Source organism: Lepus europaeus, chromosome 1 (genome assembly GCF_033115175.1).
Source record: "Lepus europaeus isolate LE1 chromosome 1, mLepTim1.pri, whole genome shotgun sequence".
Classification (NCBI taxonomy): domain Eukaryota; kingdom Metazoa; phylum Chordata; class Mammalia; order Lagomorpha; family Leporidae; genus Lepus; species Lepus europaeus.
The window spans coordinates 19,120,197-19,142,126 of NC_084827.1; the positions used below are offsets into that span (position 1 = coordinate 19,120,197).

Here is a 21,930-nt window from a genome sequence, read left to right on the forward strand (position 1 = left end):
AAGCCTTTAGGGTAAGAATCAGATGGTGTATATTATGGTAACATCACGTTGACTTATACAGAGAACATTACATGGACTTTAATGACACCATGTTAGAGATACAGTGTGCACTGCTGGCGCTGGCGCTGGGGCATAGTGGGCTAAGCCTCTGTCTGTGGCACTGGCATCCCATATGAGCACTGGTTCTAGTCCCAGCTGCTCCTCTTTTGCTCTAGCTCTCTGCTATGGCCTGGGAAAGCAGTGGAAAATGGACCAAGTACTTTGGGCCCTGCACCTGTGTAGGAGACCCAGAAGAAGCTCCTGGCTCCTGGCTTTGAATGGGCCCAGCTCCAGCCGTTGCAGCCATTTCGGGAGTGAACCAGTGGATGGAAGACCTCTCTCTCTGTCTCTCTCTCTCTCTCTGGAACCCTGTCTCTCAAATAAATAAATCTCTTTTTAAAAAAGCTTTTAGGCCGGCGCTGCGGCTCAATAGGCTAATCCTCCGCCTTGCGGCGCCGGCACATCGGCTTCTAGTCCCGGTTGGGGCGCCGGATTCTATCCCGGTTGCCCCTTTTCCAGGCCAGCTCTCTGCTATGGCCAGGGAGTGCAGTGGAGGATGGCCCAAGTCCTTGGGTCCTGCACCCCATGGGAGACCAGGAGAAGCACCTGGCTCCTGCCATCGGATCAGCGCGGTGCGCCGGCCGCAGCGTGCCAGCCGCGACAGCCATTGGAGGGTGAACCAACGACAAAAGGAAGACCTTTCTCTCTGTCTCTCTCTCTCACTGTCCACTCTACCTGTCAAAAAATAAATAAATAAATAAAAGCTTTTATTTGGGCCATCTTCCACTGCCTTCCCAGGCCATAGCAGAAAGCTGGAACAGAAGAGGGGCAGCGCCCATATAGGATGCCCACGCTGCAGGTGGAGGCTATGCCCACTATGCCACAGCGCCAGTCCCATAAATCTTTTTTTGTTAAAAAAAAAAAAGTACATTGTTTTAGTTCCATTTTCTAAAAATCTGCTTTAGCAAAATTCTTAGGAGTTCTTTGAAACAGTGCAGATATTGCAAGAACTGTGGATTTTACAATAATGTCACTCTACAGATGGGAAAATAAATTCTTTAGAATTGAATATTGAGATACTATCCTTAGTGTTACCTTTTTCTACCTACATTTACTTCCTGAAAATAACAGAATTTTACGCAGCTTACAATAAGTAGGATGTTTCTAAATAGCGAAAAGTTGCAGAGAGCAATGCCCTCTCAGATCATCAGAACTACATCCTGATGATCCGTTTGGCTGTACTCCTAGTCTCGCGTGCTGAGGCGTGACACTAACTTCCCGACTGGTCCTGATGAAAAGGCCATCCTCCTGCTGACTCAGCTGATTTATTTGCCGTCTTTGCTCCATTTCAGTATCACATTTAGTGAGTAGACGGAGTGGAAGTCTGGCTTACATCTGCAGAACAAAACCATCCATCCATGAATTCTATAAAAGCATGATGTATCCATCAGAGTAACAAGAAAGCGCCAAGCCAAATAGTGCAATGCTGTGCACTTGCCTGCCCTGTGTGTGTGGGTATGTGTGTGTGTGTGTGTGCTGGCCATTTGTCTAACTCTTCGGCTTCATAGAATGTTAAAGGAAGTACGGAGGCTGGCACTGTGGCTCAGTAGGTTAATCCTCCGCCTGCAGTACCGGCATCCCATATGGGCACCGGTTTAAGTCCCGGCTACTCCACCTCCGATCCAGCTCTCTGCTATGGCCTGGGAAAGCAATAGAAGATGGCCCAAGTCCTTGGGCCCCTGTACTCGTGTGGGAGACCCGGAAGAGGCTCCTGACTCCTGACTTCAGATCAGTGCAGCTCCAGCCAATGCAGCCATTTGGGAAATGAACCAGTGGATGGAAGACCTCTCTCTGTCTCTTCCTCTCACTGTCTGTAACTCTCAAATAAATAAATAAAATATTTTCTTTTAAAGATAGAGTTTTGGGTTTTCCTTTCTCTTAGGAAATGAACTTTAAGCTACTACCACATTCCAAATCGTGTTGCTGAAATGTTGCGCTTCCTGTGATGTAATCAGACGATGGGAGGTCCCAGGGATGCACTTTGGCTGAGTTTCTTCAGCCTGCTTGGAGTGGCATGCAACAGAAAGCAGGTGCCGCCGTCGTCTCCTTAGTAACGGTTCCCTCTCCTCTGCAAGTCTTTCCTGCGGTAGCCGCGTTCACTCCCTTCCTCTCGCAGCACCGGTGTCCTGCTGTGCAGCCGGGGCTGGAGCGGTTTCTGAATCCCTAAGGGTGATCCTCCGGAAACGCACGGGGAGACCCTGCGTGCCAGCCACTTGCATCGGGGCCGCGGAGTCGCTCTCTTTTGAGTGAACACAGCTGAATGTAAGTGCCATTTGCATTTTGGAACTTACGTTTGGCACGTGAAGAAAACACAAGGACGAAAGGAAAAGAGAGGAAGACACAGAGCCCCACGCTGCCAAGCACAGGCCCAGGCCTCGCTGCCGCCGCCGACGCACCGACGCCCTTCCTGGGTCTCCTGTGGTGCCAGGTGTCCCCTGTGGACATCTTTAAAGGGAGAATCAGGGGCCCAAGCACGTAAGCGTCACCTGCTGCCTCCCAGATGCACCAGCAGGGAGCTGGATTTGAAACAGCAAGGGCTCAAAACCAAGCACTCGGGCATGGACTGCCCCCGTCCCAATGGCTCCATCACAGCGCGTGCGCGCTCTGCCCAGAGCATATATTGTTGAAACTGCAGGAATGGACTTGACCACAATTCAGGAATATGGCAAACAAGAAATAAAAAAAGAAAAGAAAAACTAGGAGAGGAACGGGGTGACGGGTCACTGAAGGGTGGCCGGCAGCAATGGAAAACCACGTGGGCGCCAGCGCCCTGGGCGCCGGCCAGGTGTCCACGGAGCCCTGCCGGTCAGGGCTGCAGCGAGAACGTGCAACGACCTGCCCGGGGATGCCAAAGCGCTCGGCGGCGAAACGGCACGTTGAGAAACCCTCGACTTCAATTGCCCAGGCCCGGACACGCCGCGCCCCGCGAGCTCCGTGCACCTGTCAGCTCGAGCCGCAGGAGCCATCCGAGCGCCCCCAGGGCGGGAGCTAAGCGCAGCCCCGCGCCCAGCAGCCCGGCACGCGCGGGAAGACGCGTACTCACCGCGCACAGCAGGTGGCGGACCCCCGCCCGTCAGTGGCCACTCTTGTTGGCTCGTCAGAGGCTGGAAGGTTGTCCAGCGCTGGGGCCCACTTCCCTGGATCTGCCTGGGGCCCTCAGTAAAATGCGTCTACACCTGTGCCTTTATATAAAGGTCTCCCCGAGTCAGAAGAAAGATAAGAAATGGTTGGTTTGCTTTGGGACTTATCTGATGAGGGGGTGGACAAAACAAGGCAAAATGCTCCAGGTGCATACCTACGCGGTTGTGCTGTGCCTGGCTCCTTTTGTGTTTGGACGATTTCACAAGCAATTGTGTTACAGCACCACGGACTTGTTTCTGTTTTCTTGGCTCTGCCTGGGTTTCCTGAGCTGCGTGAGGCGGTACGGGGCTGAGATCTGGGTGCAGAGGCGCGGGGGCCAAGCCGTGCAGGTGAAATGACTTAGCATCCGCTGCCCCAGGACTGGGGCTGGGGGTGCATTTGGGGGCGCTAAGGTGTCCTGGGAGCCTCTGGGGCAGGAAAGATCGGCGGCGGGGCGGGGTGTGTGTGTGTGTGTGGAGGTTGCTGTGGGAAACCGCTGCTGTGCTCAACGCCTCCCGTCCAGATAAAGAACACCTGGAGCCAGGATGCCAGGTGGAAAGGAGCCTGGGGGTGCGAGGGGGCTCAAAGCACCTGTGCAAGGGATGGAGCCGCTTCTAGTAGCCTCAAAACCAGCCTAGTGTTTTACACCACAAAGTCCTGCCCGTACCCTGATAACCTATAGGTGGTCCGAGCCCCGTCCCAGGAAGGTGTCCTACGTGAAGCCTCTCTGCCCAGGGCCAAGCGGGCTACCCAGTCTGGTATCACCGAGTAATTAACCCTCGGGAGGATTTTACATGTTCACACCCAGAAGAGAGTGGGGAAGAAGAGAAATGGGGCGGAACAGCCTCCACCCCTGGATGAGCCCCGTCTCCGCCCAGTCACCTGCCTGGCTGTCGGGTGTGTTCTCTCCATTCCATTTCAAAACCTTGGCGCCCTTCTGAATGGCTGGGTGCTCTGAGTCCCTCGGAAGAGCTGCCCTGGCCTGGTGGATGCCCCACCCCATTAGCCCCTGCTGCCTCGCTCACCGCCACTCTGTCTCATGCCTGAATTCTTATGTGAAGACAAGAAACTACCCACCCACCTCTGCTCACAGGGACATCCAGCCACCTGCTAAGGCTGCGGTCCTCGGTGGGTACAAAGGTGACAGTGGGGGGCAGGGAGGGCGGTGCTGTGGCATAGCAGGTAAAGCTGTGTGCCTACGATGCCAGTGTCCCATGTGGGCGCAGGTTCTAGTCCCGGCTGCTCCACTACTGATCCAGCTCCCTGCTAATGGCCTGGGAAAAGTAGTGGAACATGGCCCGAGCCCTTGGGTCCCTGCCACACACATGGGGGATCCAAATGAAGCTCCCGGCTTTGGCCTGGCTCAGCCCTGGCTATTGAGGCCTTTTGGGGGGTGAACCAGCAGATGGGAAATCCCTTTTAAACTGATAAATCTTCAATAGTAGAAAAGGAACGTGGCAGTGGTTGCACTTGAAACAAGACACCTAGGCGCTCATGGACACGGCCCCTGCAGGGAAACTGCCCCACCTTGGCCACAAGTGCCCCGTGGATCAGCCAGGCATGTGCTGCAGCGGTTAGGCCAGGCCCTGGGCCCTCCGCCTCCGCCTCTCTGTCTGGGTTCCTGCCATGGCGGTCACCCTCACCTCCTCTACCTGCCAGTCCTTTGAGACCTTGTCCAGCTGTCGTCAGCCCGGGATGACTCGTAGGCCACACACTCACCCTCTCCAGGGGTGCAATGCAGCGAGGTTTAGCATCTTCACAGACCCGTGTAGTCATCCCACTAATTCCAGGGTGTTCTCACGACCCCAAAAAGGACCTCCCTACCCATTAGCAGGCACTTCCCACTTCCCGCTGGCACCCCTACCTGCTTCCTGTCTCTGGATTTGCCTGCCGGGGCACCCCAGACGAACGGACGTGTACAGCACGTGGCCTTCGGGGCTGCTTCCTTCACAGCACGTCCTCTGGCTGCATCCACGCTGCCTTTCTGTGTCCGGATCCTAATCCCGCTGTGTAGACGCGCCACATTTCACCTGCTGTTGTGAACCTCCGTCCTCAGTCCTCGGCTGTGGTGAACGCGCGCGTGGCGGTTGGCGTGACCGGGCCGGCAGTGCTCCCGGCACACGGCTTGACAGACCTCTGCGTTCCTCCCTTTGGGGAGCTGTGGGTCCGTTCGCTCCAGCAGCCGCACGTTCTCCGTTCCCAGCAGCAGCGCAGGAGGCTTGCAGCCTCTCCGTGCTCCCGCGGGTGGTTCTATGTCATCAGTTTTCTAAAGGGCACTTGCATTCTCCCCTGTTCTCCAGCCACAAACAGGTCTGATTTGAACACGTCTGGGCCCCAAGCGAGTGGAACTAAAGAGGGTGCTGGCTTGCTCCCATCACGGCTCCTGGAGGAGGGGCCTATGCTGGAGTGGACGGCCGTGGTGCACCGTGGACGCGCCTGTGTCTGGCTCTCTGCTCTCCACGACATCCCTCCCCTGCAGAGCCACCATCCACCGTCTGACACCAGACCAGTGTGGCCTCCTATCCCACACCAGGAAACCCCCGCTCTCCAAGCTGCCTAAGCAACTCCTCTTGGGCACGTTAGAGTGACAAAAAGCTAATCAACACACACACTGCCAAGCCTCCCTCCTCGGGGGACATGCTGCCTGTCCCTGTGGTCACAGTCCCCTTCTCTGCCACGCTGCCAGGTCCTGCTCCCGTCTTTGCTTTTCTCACAAAAAGCCCCCACAGCCTCATGGCAAGGACCTTCGTCTCAACCCTTGCCTCCTCCAGGCAGCCCTCACGGCCTCGACGTGGCTCCTTTCCCCAGGCTTCTCTGAGCCCCCAACCCCAGGGAGAATGGGGATCCAGGCGATTTGGGTTTAGGGGAAATAAAAACGGCCAGGTTTAAGGATCCATGTTCTCGTCAGATGCCCCAGCCTCCACTTGGTCACCTTTGGCAGTCACTCGGGGAAGGTGCCTTGTCAGAGCTGGAACAGAAATTCCCCGCCTCGGGCAGGGTGGGCTCTGCCCAGTGGCCTCCTTTACAGTGACCGTCCTGCTGCTCTGGCACCGCGCATAACAGATGCCCAGTAAATGTGCTGAGATGAGGGGATGTGGGTGGGCATTTGGTGCAGTGGTAAGATGCCCCTGGAGACACCCGCACCCTCTATCAGAGTGCCTGGGTCCAAGTCCTGGCTCTGCTCCTTATCAGCACACATTAGCCTGTGTGTCTGAGAGGCTAAAGGAAAATGGGAAATTTTTTTGAAGAAAATGGGAATTTTTAAAATGGGTGTGTCTGGGGGCTGGCGCTGTGACATACTGGGTAAAGCCGCTGCCTGCAGTACCCGCATCCCATATGCGCACCGGTTCAAGTCCTGACTGTTCCACTTCCAAACCAGCTCTCTGCTGTGGCCTGGGAAAGCAGTGGAGGATGGCCCAAGTCCATGGGTCCCTGCACTTGCGTGGGAGACCTGGAGCAAGCACCTGACTCCTGGCTTTGGATTAGCCCAGCTCTGGCCATTGTGGCCATTTGGGGAGTGAACCAGCGGATGGAAGACACCCCCACACTGTTTGCTTGTGTGTGTGTGTGTGTGTGTGTAACTCTGCCTTCCAAATAAATAAATCTTTAAAAAAAATTGGGTGTTTCCATCAGGGGAATGATGGAACGTGGAGAAGCCAGCCTGACCAGCAACTACTAAAGTATCGCCCTTGTTCAATCATCGCATTAGCTGGGTCCAGCCTCTCCCACCCCGCACCAAGGGGCTATGCAGTCCTGAAACTGCGCACAGAAGGTCCCAGGAGTTGTTCCTGAACTCCAGCTCAGGAAAGCAAGGTGCACACTCCCCATCTCCATCTTTCCTGCCAGCAGCCGACAGGCACCGAAACCACCTGGAGCCCCCCAGCCGCCTCTGAACCAGGTGGGAGGATGCTGCCTGCTTCAACACCCGCGGACAGAGAGAAAAGGCCTCCTTTGCCGCCGCACCCACTTGCGGGCACCTCTGACAACTGGCTCAGGGCTCACGCTGAACCGGCAGATGGGCAAGGAGACAGACGCATTTGCAACAAGCTCACGGGGCTCCGAGCAGCCCTCTTGTCTGGTACCAGTCTTCTCGTAGCCTCCTGTTTCTTTCCCTGCCATCCGTGGAGTCCTGGGTCCTGGGGTGCAGCGGCCCTTAGCTTTGTGAAGCCCGATTCCCCCTGCAGCAACCTGCAGTGCAACCCGGTCAACCAGGACACTGCCAGGACACTGCCGCATCGGGGCTGTGCAGAGAAGCCTCTGCAGCTCAGGACTGGTGGCTCCACCGGTGCCGTGCTAGCCGGGCCTGGGGGACAGCGAGCAGGGCCAGAGGACAGAGCAGGAGGCAGGGACAGAGGCGCGGAGGCGGTGCCTGCACTGCAGTGTCTCCTTCCAAGTTTCCTCCGTGGGACTGAGGGCACAGAAGGGCAGCTTCTCCTCACGGGGCTGGGGAGACCCTGGAGGATCAGCTGATGCCTGCCAAGATGGAAAGGAAGTCGGCAGAAGGTGGGAAGAAATCTAAGCGTGGACAAACAGCAGGACAGAGCAGGATGGAAAGGAGGGGGCGGGTGCCAGCCTGCGCCCTGCACCCCAGCACTGCCTGCCGTGGGCCAGCTCTTGTTACCTGTGCGCACGCCCGGCAAGGTCAGCGCAGTGGCGGTGGCTCAGTCCCCATGGGAGCCCAGGGAAAACCCAGGTCAGAGTCAGACCGCTAAGAAGAAACTTACAGACATAAAATAGCTATTCTTTTTAAAATTTATTTATTTTAGTGAGAGAGAGAGAGAGAGAGAGAGAGAGAGAGAGAGAGAGAATCAGTCTCCTATTTGCTGGTTCACTCTCCAAATGCCCACAATAGCCAGGGCTGGGCCAGGGAAAAGCCAGGAGGCAGGAGCTCCATCCAGGTCTGCCACCGTCTGGGTGGCAAGGACTCGACGACTTGAGCCATCGCCTGCTGAATCCCAGGGTGTGCACTAGCAGGAAGCTGGAATGGGGAGCAGAGCCCAGGCACTCCACCGTGAGATGTGGAGCCACAAGTCACACCTTGTTTGGAAAGGCAGAGATACAGAGAGGAGGAGAGAAGACTTCCATCCATCGGTTCACTCCCCAAATGGCCACAATGGTCAGGGCTGGGCCAGGCTGAAGCCAGGAGCCGGGAGCTTCTTCCGGGTCTCTCACGTGGGTGCAGGGGCCCAAGCACTTGGGTCATCCTCCACTGCTCTCCTGGGTGCATTAGCAGGGAACCGGATCAGAAGTGGAGCAGCTGGGACTTGAACCTATGCCTCCATGGGATGCTGCCACGGCAGGCAGTGGCCCCATCCACCACACCACAATGCCAGCCCTCAGAAGTCACATCTTAATGGCTGGGCCAAATGCCCACTACCCCCAAAATACTGCTAATGTTTATTTATTTATTTTCATCTACTTGAAAGGCAAAGCAAGAGTGAGAGCAAGAGAGATCTTCCACCCGCTGGCTTACTTTTTAAATGCTTGCAACAGCCAGGGCTGGGCCGGGCCAAAGCCAGCGACCAAGGACTCTATCTGGGTCTCCTCTGTGGGCATCAAGGGCCCAAGCACAGCTCTCAGCTGCTGACCCGCAGGAAGCAGTCAGGACTCGGACCGGCACTCCGATATGGGACGTGGACATCCCAAGTGGCGGCTTACCTGCTGCGCCACAATGCTGCCCGCTCCTCCCTGCCAAAATACTTTTACAAGGGGAAAACCAGAGTGCCCGAGAGAGGGATGTTGATAGGCAATCTCGGGCTTTTTGCATTGTCTTCTCTAAATAACCAACCTCTTTACAAAAAGAAAAAAACTCACACAAACTAGAACTTCTGTCTTTGAGAGCAAGGTTTAATTCTCACCCAAAATTATGATAATAATGTTTTAAAGTACTGCCAATTGCACTACACTATGCAGGACTGTTTTTCAGACTCTTTTCCCCCTTAGCTTCTGAAGCGCCAGTGACTAACCATACCAGGCTCAGCTGAAGAAGTCATTCCTACCGCAGAGGTGTTTAGCTGGCATTTCAAGTCGTCTTCAGCAAAGTCTATTCTGCTTGCAGTCATTGGAACGTCCCGACTCCTCGTGCCCACGTCCTGTTCTCTGTAGCAGGCACGAGCCGCGAGCTCTGTCACGTCTTTTTCTTCCCTTTGGGAGCACCTGGCCAGCGGAAGCCTCGCAGGTGCAGGCAGTCGGCGACGTTGTGGGCGATGTAGTACAGGTTCAACATGGCGGCGGGGCTGAGGATGTCCACTTCGGTCTTCTTCTGCTTCTTCCCTCGAGACCTGCCCCGGGCTTTCTCTTTCTTCCCTTTACCTGGCTTTCAGAGACAAGTACAAACATGGGGAGGGGCGGGATTAGTTTCCAGAACTTTGGCATTTTTTTCAACACTTCCCTTATTGAACTTCAGAAGAAAAACTCCTAGGGTGGGCGACTGGCACAGCAGTTAAGACACTGCTTGAGACGGCCACATCCCATATTGGACAGCCTGGGTTCCAATTCCAACCCCACTTCCCGTTCCAGCTGCCTGCTGATGTGCACTCTGGGAGGCAGTGGGTGATGGCCAAGTAGTTGGGTCCCTGCCACCCAACTAGGAGACTTGGATGGAGTTCTGAGCTCCTGGTTTTGGCCTAGCCCTGACCCAGTGTAGCAAGCATTTGGGTGATAAACCAGTGGATGGAAGGTCTCTGTCCATCTATCTCACTCTTGCTGGCAAATAAACTTCTAAAACTAAGAAATAATCCCCAAATAAATCAAAATAGGAACAATGAAAAAACTGTCATGAAATGCGAGATGTCATACATACTATAAAGCAACAGGGGCTAGTGCTGTGGCGTAGCAGGTAAAACTACCACCTGCATTACCAGCACCCCATATGGCCGCTGGTTTGAGTCCCAGCTGTGCCACTTCCAATTCAGCTCTCTGCTATGGACTGGGAAAGCTGTAGAAGATGGCCCAAATCCTTGGGCTCCTGAACCCGCATGGAGACCTGGAAGAAGCTCCTGGCTTCAGACTGGCCCAGCTCCAGCCATTGCAGCCATTTGGGAAGTGAACCATCGGATGGAAGACCTTTCTCTCTCTCTCTCTCTCTCTCTCTCTCTCTCTCTCTGCCCCTCTGTAACTCTTTCAAATAAATTAATCTTAAAGAAAACAAAGCGACAAATGTTTAGTAAGTAGATTAAGAAAGACTCATCCTAACTCCATGTGTGGTCTTTGTTTGCATTCTGGTTTGAACAAGCTACAAAAAACCATTTTTGAGCAATCAGGGAAATCTGATAATAAAATCAACACGGCATCGGGTCACGGAAGCAAACGTGCCGGTGCCTCTGCGGTGCACGGTGACGTCTGGAGGAATGAAGTGGAAGGCGGCCCGAGGTTTGCTGTAGCCCTTTCTGTCCCATCGTGCTGTGCAGGGCTGCTGTGCAGACTGAAGCTGCGTGATAAATAAACCACTTAGGGGAACTCTGAAATACATACGGTGTTGTTGGACTAGCTGAACTGCAGACTTGGGACTTGTTAAAATACTGCAGCCTCCCCACCTCAATAAAGGGTAGATGAACCGATGCAGCAAAAGCTGGCTAATTCCTGAGAGAAACGAAGAATGGGATTCCTTTATTATTCTACTTTTGGGTATGTTTGGAAATTTTCATAATAAAATCACATTGAAAATAAATGAGGTAATCAGGAGGTAAATATATATACATATATATGTAGGCATCTATTATGCACGTAGTCTCTACCTCATTAAGCAGTCAGGAAGTTTTTTCTTGTTTTTTTTTTTTTTTTTAAAGACAGAGAGCTCCCATGTGCTGGTTCGCTCCCCAAACGCCCACACAGCTAGAGTTCGGTCAGGCCAAAGTCAGGAGCCAGGAATTCAGTCTTGGCTGGCAGGGACCCAACTACTTGAGCATCACTAGCAGGAACTTGGAATCAGCAGTTGAACTCAAGCACTCCCATAAGGGACGTGGGCATCCAACTATCATCTCCAGTGCCATGTCAAACACCTGTCCTGAGTTTTGTTTTCTTTAAGATTTATTTACTTATTTGAAAGGCACACACAGAGAGACACACAGACCATCCATCTGCTGGTTCAATCCCTAAATGACCGCCAACAGCTGGGGCCGGACCAGGACAAAGCTGGGAGCCAGAAACTCATTCTGGGTCTCCCATGTGGGTGGAAGGAGCATCCTCTGCTGCTTTCCTAGGCACATGAGCAGGGAGCTGGACTGGAAGCAGAGCAGGCGGGACGTGACAAGGCTTTCCAACATGGCATGCCAGCATTGCAAGCGGCACCACATCTGCCCCCAATGATGTTCCAGTGGCACGTGAACGAGACACTGAGCACAGCCACTGACAAGAGCAAACACTCAGCCACTACTGCCATCACCTTCGTCACCTCCACGCCTCAGAGCTGCACCTAGGGCCGGAGGTACGAGCTCCGTCTCTAAAATGGAAAAGCGGAGGCTCAGCGAGGCTAGCCACCAAGTGCGAGCGAGGTCCGCGGTCCGCGGGCGCAGCCAGGGCCTGTGCTCGCTGTGACCACACTGCTGGGCAGTGTCCTTTGGGAGCAACGATGGATCCTATCCGAACTCGGAACTCAACCATTTCCAAGGTTCTGCCAGACCTCCAGGAAACAGCGGAACTCCTCCATGTCCTTCAGGCTGCACATACAGAGGACGGAGGGCAGCGCGTCAGTACACAGTGGCTCCTCCAGGCAAGGGAAGGGCACTAGCAACGAGCAAGGCCAACATTTGCGTAAAACAGAGGTGCTGCTCGCACTTCACTTCAAAAGCCTCCCAAGCTGCACAGAAAAGTAAACAACAAAACACATTTACAAACATCAAAACACATGTCTGCAAGCTGAGAGGAGGGAATGAAGATGAAAAGTATCGTGATGTGCAGGCCTGGCTTCTCTGAGAAAACCGAAATGAAGATCTGCGGGCAGCCCCGCAACCGCACTGTCCTGAGGGACCAGCCCGGCCGTGTGGGCTGCGCTAGGCCGCCGGCTCCTAAGCATTCTGGGCCTTGGCTTTCTTTTATGACGTCATCCTTTTTTGGCTGGCAACCACACTCGACTTAATTGTATTAACTGCAAGAAAATGTGTGTGTGTACATGTACACATGTGCTGTAATTTCTAAAACCCTTGAAAACTAAAATTCACATAAAAGTTTGACATTTTCATTCAAAGTTCTCATCTTTTGGAGAAATTGGCAAACAGGGGCCAGCATTGTGGCACAGAGGGTAAAATTACTGCCTGCAACACTGGCATCCACGTGGGTGCTGGTTCAAGTCCTGGCTGCTCCACTTCTGATCCAGCTCTCTGCTAATGCACCTGGGAAGGCAGCAGAGGATGGCCCGTGTGCACGTGGGAGAACCAAAAGCAGCTCCAGGCTCTTGGCTTTGGCCTGGCCAGCCCTGGCTGCTGTGGCCATTTGGGGAATAACCACAGATGGCAGATCTCTCTCTTATCTCTCTCCCTCCCTCTCTCTGCCTCTCAAATAAAAATAAATCTTAAAAAAGGAAGAAATTGGCAAAGTGTAAAATGCACATGGAACTACAAAGGACTTTGAAGAACAAAGCTGGAGGACGGATGCGATTTTTAAGAATTATGACAAAGCTGCACTATAAAGATGGCATAGTGGTGGTGTCCAGATAAACAAACGGATCAACAGAATACAATAAAGAATTCAGAAACAGATCCACACATGTAAGAACAACTGATTTTCAATCAATATGCCAAAGCAATTTGGTGGAGCAAGGATAATCTTTTCAACATATGGTGCTGCAATAGTGAATATCCATCTGCAAAAAAAAAAGAACTTTAATCTATGGTTACCATAGACAAAAATTACCTCAAAATCAGTCACAGACCCAAACACAACACCAAAACTATAACACTTTTTTTTTTCCCAAGGTTTATTTGATAGAGTTAGAGAAGTAGAGACAGAGAGAGAGTCTTCCGGGTCCCCAAGATGGCCACAATGGCTGGGCTGGGCCAGGTTGAAACCAGGAGCTTCTTCCAGTCTCCCACATAGGTGCAGGGGCCCAAGCACTTGGGTCACTCTCCTCTGCTTTCCCAGGTGCATTAGCAGGGAGCTGGATCAGAAGTGGAACCGCCAGGACACCAACCAGCGCTTGTACAGGATGCCAACGTCGCAGGCAGAGGTCCAACCTACTATGCCACAATGCCAGCGCCCATTTGGATTTTTATAACACCATTTGCGTGCCATACAAAATTACCAACTTAAAAATTAGCCGCTAAAGATTTTGAGTTTCGAGTCCCTCCCTTAGCAGGACCAGAACAAATGATTTCACTGGCCTTATACTGGCCACGGGACAGGCATTCCCAAGCCCATGACAAACTTACCAGTGCAGAGCTCACCACTAGAACCCTCTGGCTCCCCAAGGAAGACACGTGGCGCCAGCTGCAGGCATTCCTCTGCCTTCAGGCTCACCAACACCCCCTGCACAGCCCTCGCTCCTCCTGCACACCGTGCCATACTCAAGGGGACATGATCTGTGTCTTTGGTCTCTGCTCAAACTGCACCTCTTTAGAGGTGTGAGCTGCTGGTTAGGCCGCTGGTTGGGATGTTCTCACTCCACACTGCAGTGCTGGGTTTCACTCCTGCCTGGGTGCACCTTGGAAGTCTGCATGTGATGGCGTCATTGGTGGGGTTCCTGCCACCCACAGGGAGAAGCCAGACTGAGGTCACAGCTCCTGGCTTCACCCTGGATGTTGCCAACATAACGGGGAGTGAATAGGAGATTTCTGTCTCTCAGACAAATAAAATAAATTCTAAAAAACTTTAATCTTCTTTTGGAAAAACCTCCTTGGTACAGTGTCTACACTGTCTATAATTAGGATGACCACGTAAGTTACTGTGCAAAGCAAGATACTAGAGGAAGACAGAGAGGAGGTGGGGGCCGTATCAGGATTGGGGAGGCGCAGACGATCCCCACCCCCAGTAGTGTCACTTTATTATTTTCATTTGAGACACACACAGAGAAACAAGAAGCGCTCATTGTCTCGGCCACTTCCCAAACATCTGCCAATGGGAACTCAATCCAGGTCTCCCACATAAGCAGCAAGAATGCAACCACTTGAGCCATCGCTGCCACCTCTGGGGTCTGGAGTCAGGAGCGGGGCTGGGAATTGAACTTGGGTACTTCAATATGCAGGTGTCTTAACCGGCTGGCCAAATGCCCAGCACCGCTGACTGCTTCCTATAAACGCTTTTCATGATTTAATAGTAACTGTCCGTGTGTTTACTGCTTGTTCCCTCAGCAGAGGTTTTGTCTGAGTGTACCACTGAATTCCTGGGCCTAGGCCAATATCTGGCACAATGCAAGGATACACAAATATTTACCGAATGAATGAATACATTGCAAATCAGATGGGATGCAGGAATAGCATTTAAAAGCAAACGTGGATTTCTGCTTTTCTGCATGTCAAAAGGCCTCCCTCAGTCATTCAACACACCCCCAACCTGCGGGGCAGGCACTGATGGAAAGCAAAGCGGATGTGGGTTCCTGTCCTCAAGAAGTCCAATGGGGGACAAGGACACCAGCCCCGGGTCACACAGTGACTCCCCACCCTCGCTGTGAAGGGGCTGGGCAGGGGTGACCTCTGGGACACCAGGAAGGATTTCCGGAGCAGCCTGGGCCTGAGGGTACAGCATGCCAGGCAGAGCACTCTCAGACTGGAGGAACAGTAAAGGCAAAGGGACCAAAAAAACCAAACAGGGCCATGGTGACCAGGTCAAAGGCAGGCAGGGAGCGGCTCTGGCTCCCAGGCTCTGAGTATGTCACCTCTCTCCAAGCACAGGGGAAGCCACTGGCTTAGAGAGCTCCGAAAACCACTCCGCTTCAGTACCCAGGGCAATGGAAGCAGACAGCAGGAGCAGCCTGCGGGGTAACCCAGGAGCACTCTCAACTACAATTAAGAGACAACATTGGGCCAGCGCTGAGGCTTAGGAGCTGCTGCCTGAGGCGCTGGGTTGAGTCCTGGCTGCTCCATTTCCCATCCAGCTCCCTGCTAATGTGCCTGGGAAAAGCAGAGGAAGATGGCCACGTGCTTGGGCTCCTGCACCCACTAGGAGACCCACAAGAAGCTCCTGGCTCCACTCAGCCCAGCTCCCACCCTTGCGGCCATCTGGGGAGTGAACCAGTGGACTGAAGACCGACCTCTCTCTCTCTCCCCTTCTCCCTCTCTGTAACTCAGCCTTTGAAATAAGTAAATCTTTTTTTTTTTTTTTTAAAAGACACTTACATGGTGCATACAATACAGCTGGCACACTGCAAGGAACGCTGAGACTACAATACACAGCTGTACAAGCACAGCATGACCACAGCCAGGAGCAAGGCTTTCCAGGCAAAGGGTGCTTCCTGAGCCAGAAGGCACCTGCACTCCTGAGCCAGGTCTTAACAGATCATGATGGGACAGGTGCAGGGTGACAGGGCAGGCCCAGGACACAGAGGAAGTGTGGAGTGTGGGCTCCAGGGGTTTTAAGACAGGATAGCGTGGCAGATAAAGCTCAGGGGTCAAGGTCCCTTTAAGAAGGGATCAAGAGAGGCCAGCATCCCATATGGGCGCCGGTTCAAGACCCAGCTGTTCCACTTCCGATCCGGCTCTCTGCTATGGCCTGGGAAAGCAGTGGAAGATGGCCCAAGTCCTTGGGCCTCTGCACCCATGTGGGAGACCTGGAAGAAGCTCCTGGCTTCGAATTAGCGCAGCTCTGGCTGTTGTGGCCAATTGGGGAGTGAATCAGCGGATGGAAGACCTCTCTCTCCTTCGCTGTGTAACTCTGACTTTCAAATCAATCAACCAATCTTTAAAAAGAAAGGATCAAGTTTAGCAGACCTCGGGGGCTCCAGGAGGACCCCGGGCAGGGGTTGCGAGGTCAGAGCAAGGGTCAAGGGGGTCAGGTGTGCCCACGACGAGGGCCGGGGGGCAGGGGTGTCTGCCACAGCGGGCAGCGACGGGTGGCAGCGGGGCTCACGGAGCAACCGGCGCGGGGACCAGGGCCTCAGCAGCCGCCAGCGCCCGGGCCACTCGCTGTTGCCGAGGCCCGGGACCCCCGTGGCTGGACTTCCTTTCTTGCCCACTCAGACACGGTTTCTGGGGGTGGGAGCTGCTCCACGGACCCACGGCACTAAAACCAAGCCCCTCAGCCAGGGAGGGCTCAGCCCGATTTCGGCGGCCGCCGCCCCCTGCGGCAGGCGCACAGCGCCAGGGCTGCCACCGCGGCTCCGGGTCTCCGGGCCCAGACCCCCGCCCGGGGAGCGGCGCGGACCCGGGGAAGCCGCGTCTCCGAAGGCAGCCCGGGCCTGGCCGGCGGAGCGAGCGCCTCGCCAGTTCCCAACCGGGCGGGCGGTAATTACCATGGTCATTCCCTTCTCAGTCGGGGAGGCGAGCGGGGCATCGGATCCCAACCCGGAAACTCGCCGGACGCCCAACTTCACATCCCCCGGGGGCGGCGCCGCGGCGCGCTTCGGCCGTGTGTCGGGCCTCCTCCGCGCTCCCGGCCGAACCGCCGCCGGCTGGGGTCGCGCCGCGCCTCCCAGGAGTCCGGCGCCGCGCGGCGGGGCAGAGGCGCTCGGGGGAGCCGGGCCGGCTCACGGGGCTTCCCAGCCACAGAGCCGTCCGCTCGAGCCGCCGCGCTAGCCCGGCGCCCGGCACGCGCATGCGCCACACGGACCGCGCGGGCTGCTGGGGCGGGGCGGGGCGGGGCCTCGGGGCGGGGCCGGCGCACAAACGCCCAGCGGCCCCGCGCGCGGGAGGTGGGGTGGTGGTGGTGCCGGTTGCCGGGCAACCGGGCCGGCCCGGGACGCGTCTGGGCGCTCAGTAGCCTCGACTGCAAGAGAGAGGGCGGGCGTGGCCCCGCGCCCTGCAGACCGTGGGGAGCTCCGCGGGCACTGCGTGACTTCTTTGGAAACCAAGACTGAGTCTGAGGGTCCAATTGAGGCTGACATGCGGTGACGTTTGTAAAAGCGGCCCTGGAGTTGGGGCTGGGTGTCCTACACCCCGGATGGAGTGAGGTTGCACAGTGGGTGCGGTTCTGCTTCCAGCCTCTCTCCACAGTTTGCGGGCGCGACCCTCATTTTTCACTCACTGGACTGCGTGGGTCTCTCTCTTCATCCCTGGCTGGGACAGCCCACCCTCCCTGCGTCCACTTCTCTGGGTCAGCTCTCCCAGGTTAACCCCTGTTGGATGACTCCCCAGTCTGGCCCAGCCCTGCTTTTCCTGAGCTCTTGTGCAGGCTGATTTAAAGTTGATCATCCTGCCTGGCCCGTGAATGATGGCTTCGGCAGAAAAAAGGTTCTGCCAGCCCCGGCTTGGGGAAAACTTGTAGGTGCTGAACAAGTGCTCCGTGGCAAGCAGTGGCATCAGGTGCAGGCTGGCTCCCTCAAGGTAAAAACGGTGGAGCAGGAAGAACCACCCCAAAGGTCCCTCGTTATAAAACGTCCCTTTTTCTGTGGTCACTATCAACCTATCATGCTGTTCTTATTTGCTAACCAGTGTTGGGTTTCCTCCCCTTCCTAGGTACCTATCCACAGCAGGTGTGTGACCCCCGGGGGACTGCAGCCTGCAAGCCAGGGTGTGCTTGGTGCCAGCATTGTGGAAGGCAGGTTGCTTCGGTGTTTCGCTCTCAGTCTGCTGGGGTCCGGGAGCTGCCCCTGGCTGCCCTGAGCAGAGGGATGGGGGATGGGGATGGGGGCGGTGACAGAAGCCCTTCCCCCAGCATGCTCCGTGTCTCATCGGACTTGACTTCCAAGACGCACGTTCAAAGATGAAGTTACCGAGAATTTCCATGCTGTGAACTTAGACCGCTAGGCTGCAGATCCCAGCCCTTCGGAGAGTAGGACCCTGGGTGGCCGCCTGGGACACACCTGCCCACGGAGCTGGCCCTGCCCGGGTATGGATATTGGTCGGGGCTCACTGAACTGTACTCTGCAGGGGTGAGCAGTTACTACATACAATTTGTGTCTCAGTACGGTTGGTGTGTAGACAGCTCTACAGGAGGCGTTGGGTCTGTGGATAAGAAGTCAGTTAAGATACTTGCGTCTCACACCTGAGGGCCTGGGTTCCAGCCCCAGCTCCACCTTCCTGCTAGTACAGGCCCTAGGAGGCAGGGACGGTGGCTCAAGGAGATGGATGGTCCTTGGATTGTATTTTTTGGCTTCTGGCTTTGGCCCAGCTCTTGTGAGCATCTCAGGAGTGAGACAGATGGGAGCTCTCTCTGTCCTCTGTGTCTCTGACTCTCAAATAGATAAGTAGATATGAGGCTGATTCGTAATGTCTCTCTCTCACTGGCCCCGCGTGGTTTATTTTTGCCACACTTCTGTGCGTCTGGGATTTGTGCTTTTGTGCCTCCCGGCTTTTGCACCCCCGTTTGGCTGGTATGCCATCTCCTCCCTGCCTCTCAGAAACTTCGGCAACCTTTGAGTCCAGGCAGCACGTGTGCCACCTTGGTGAGCTTGCTAACCACCAGCACTGCTTTGTGGCCACTCAGCTGCGTCCCTGGATGCACGCAGGGGTTGAGGTGCCGCGGGGAACACCCACATCCCGTGTCTGAGTGCCTGGGTTGTAGTCCTGGCTCTGCTTCTGAGTCCAGCGTCCTGCTGTGATACATGCTCTGCTCACAGCCCCAGAAAGTGGGTTCCTGCCGGCCACATGGGAGACCTGGAGGAGTTCCAGGCTCCTGGCTTTGACCTGGCCCAGTCCCCGCTGTTAGGGCACTTATTCGGGGAGTGAACCAGAGGACAGGAGATCTCTACATCTCTGTCTTTCAAATAAAGACAAGTAAACAAATCAACAAAGAATAGACCGCACCTCGGCCTCTGGCATGGCGGTTGTCTGTCCTACAGTTGGACACAGTGGGTATTTACTGGTCTGCTTGACAGTGGGCAGCCTTGCTCGGGCTCTTGCGTGCCACAGCAGCAATGGCAGATGTTAATGGAGCAGCTTTCCTGATTCGGAGGGAAGTGTGACCCCCTGCATTCTGCCGAGCCTGGCGACTCCATGCTTTTTGACCTCTGAGCTTAAGTTAAGCAGTGCTATGGTACAGCGGGTTAAGCTGCTACCTGTGATGCCGGCATCCCACATGAGTGAAGGTTTGAGTCCTGGCTGCTCTGCTTCCAGTCCAGGTCTCTGCTAATGGCCTAGGAAAGCAGTGGAAGATGGTCCAGGTGCTTGGGTCCCTGCCACCTACATGGGAGACTCGGGTAGAGTTCCTGTCTCTTGGCTTCAGCCTCGCCATTGCAGCCATTTGAGGAGCAAGCTGGCAGATGGAAGATTCTTTTCTCTCTCTCTCTCTCTCTCTCTCAGTGCCTTTCAAATAAATAGTTTTTGTAAGAAAATTCATGCAGAAGGAGTGGATGAGAGCAGTACTGGGTCTCCCCACTTTTTTATTTTAAATTTATTTTTATTTGTTTGAAAGAGTTACACAGAGAGAGGAGAGGCAGAGAGAGAAAGGGGTCTTCTATCAGCTGGTTCACTCCCCAGTTGGGCTGCACTGATCTGGAGCCAGGAACCAGGGTGCAGGGGCCCAAGCACTTAGGCCATCTTCTACTGCTTTCCCAGGCCATAGCAGAGAGCTGGATCAGAAGTAGAGCAGCTGGGACCCTAACTGGTGCCCATATGGGATGCCGGCACTGCAGGCAGCAGCTTTACCCGCTACACCACAGTGCTGGCCCCTCCCCACGTGTTTCTGAGACACTGCTTGCTGCTTGCTCATCCCAACTGCACTTAGTCATCACCTGCCTGTCTGCCTCCTGCAGCCCTGTGACCTCCCCAGTGTCCCCTCACATGGGGATGGCTCACCCAGCAATGGCAGCGACGACTTCTGTTGGGATGACACCGTGTCTGTGGTGAGGGCAGCCTCCACCTGCACTCCAGCCCTCAGCTCCGATCATTTCCCACTGTCCACGGGACCACTGCCCTGCCCGGCTGCCACTCAGCTGCTCAGCCAGGTCTGGGCCAGGCCACAGCCGGGAGCCGGATCGGAGACGGAGTACTGGGGACTAGCACCAGTTCTGCGTCATGGATGCGGGCACTGTAGGCAGTGACTTACCCCACTGCACTGGGCACCTGTGCCCTCATCCTCATGGAGCAGCCTCACAGCTGTGGCGCTCACGTGGACAGCTTGCTGAGCACCGGCACACATCATGTTGGCTCCACATCACTGCTACCTGCTCAGTAGTTTCTGTTGTATTCTGCAATTTGCACACGGGGTCAGAGAGGGTCAATGACCTGCCAGGTTCACCCGGGCATTGCCAGAGCACCCTCTATCTGTCCGTCTGTCTGTCCAGTCTTTGCTTTAACCGCTAAGTCTTCAGGTGGGGGTTCTGGACTGAAGGCCAGCAGGTGAGGGTTCAAGCCCAGCCTCACTGCCTGTTCAGCAGTTTTCAACAATTCTGCGAATGTCGTGTTTTTGCTGGGAAGGTGTTGGGACCCAGGCATGTGAGACTGCTTTGCAGACTCGAAATGCCCCGTGAGCCTGGCTGTAAGGACAGGGAGCCTAGGAAAGCATACTTTGCCACTGGCCGGGGAGACATCAGATGGATGATCCAATGGCGATCCAAACAAGTCCAGTGGCAAGACTGTCCTCCACTGACCAGAGGGAGCATCAGCCTTTGCACCAGAGAAGCCTCCGCAGTGGCGCCAGGGAGGCGAGCAGGGCTGCGGGGGTGTGGACCGAAAGGCAGGCCTCACCATGGCACGCCCGCGGCACAGGTTACAGCCAGAATCCGAAGGTAACATCAGTGACCGTGTGTGCATTTTCTTTTAAAGATCCATTTATCTATTTTGAAAGCGTTACGGAGAGGGAGCTCTTCCATCCTCTGGTTCATTTCCTGAATGGCCGCAACGGCCAGCGCTGGGCCAAGCCAAAGCCAGGAGCCAGGAACTTCCTCTGGTCTCCCACGTGGGTGCAAGGGCCCAAGCACTTGTGCCATCCTCTGCTGCTTTTCCCAGGTGCATTAGCAGGGAGCTGGATTGGAAGAGGAGCAGCCGGGACTGGAACTGGTGCCCATATGGGCTGCCAGCATTGCAGGGGGTGGCTTTACCTGCTACACCACAATGCCAGCCTTGCATTTTTTGTTAAAAGATCCCTTGGTACCACAAGAACTGAACAAATCTTCCTGTGTAAACTCCAAGATGTTAAATTTAGATAACTATTCAACCTCACATTGGAATAGCACTAGTTCATTTTTGTCTATTTATGAACACCCATCCTTATGTCTTCTTTATAAATAGTACTGCTAACTGTGCTGGTCTTTAAAAAAAATTACCAGAATTGGAGGATACGTTCTTAGAATATCCAGACTTAGAATATTCTATCACTATGTTTCTTAGAAGTTACACTTAAAAATTCCTATTTCCTCCCTTCCATTTCAGGTCCCTCCCTCCCTCCGTGCTGCCTTTGGATTTCAGGCTTGATCTCTGAAGTCTTACATTAATGATTTTTTTTTTTTTGACAGGCAGAGTGGACAGTGAGAGAGAGAGACAGAGAGAAAGGTCTTCCTTTGCCGTTGGTTCACCCTCCAATGGCCGCCGCGGTTGGCGCGCTGCAGCCAGCGCACCGCACTGATCCGATGGCAGGAGCCAGGTGCTTCTCCTGGTCTCCCATGGGGTGCAGGGCCCAAGCACTTGGGCCATCCTCCACTGCACTCCCTGGCCACAGCAGAGAGCTGGCCTGGAAGAGGGGCAACCA

General features: G+C 54.8%; 1 protein-coding gene across 1 annotated transcript; it reads right to left on the reverse strand.

Annotated features, from left to right (window-relative positions):
- Positions 1-7,998: 7,998 nt before the first annotated feature.
- On the reverse strand, positions 7,999-20,385 carry SMKR1 (small lysine rich protein 1). The gene is made up of 4 exons (XM_062195184.1): positions 20,290-20,385; positions 16,969-17,233; positions 16,598-16,830; positions 7,999-9,535 (listed from the first exon to the last, which is right to left on the reverse strand). The coding sequence occupies exons 1-4, from the start codon at positions 20,383-20,385 to the stop codon at positions 9,347-9,349; spliced, it is 783 nt and encodes a 260-aa protein (XP_062051168.1). The 3' UTR covers positions 7,999-9,346.
- Positions 20,386-21,930: the final 1,545 nt, after the last annotated feature.

Coding starts and splice junctions, on each gene's coding strand:
- SMKR1 (XM_062195184.1), bottom strand. CDS start 20,385: ATGATGTGTGCCGGTGCTCAGCAAGCTGTCCACGTGAGCGCCACAGCT. Junction 16,831..16,968: donor CGCGGGGCCGCTGGGCGTTT/GTGCGCCGGCCC, acceptor AAGCCCCGTGAG/CCGGCCCGGCTCCCCCGAGC. Junction 9,536..16,597: donor CTGAGAAGGGAATGACCATG/GTAATTACCGCC, acceptor TGTCTCTGAAAG/CCAGGTAAAGGGAAGAAAGA.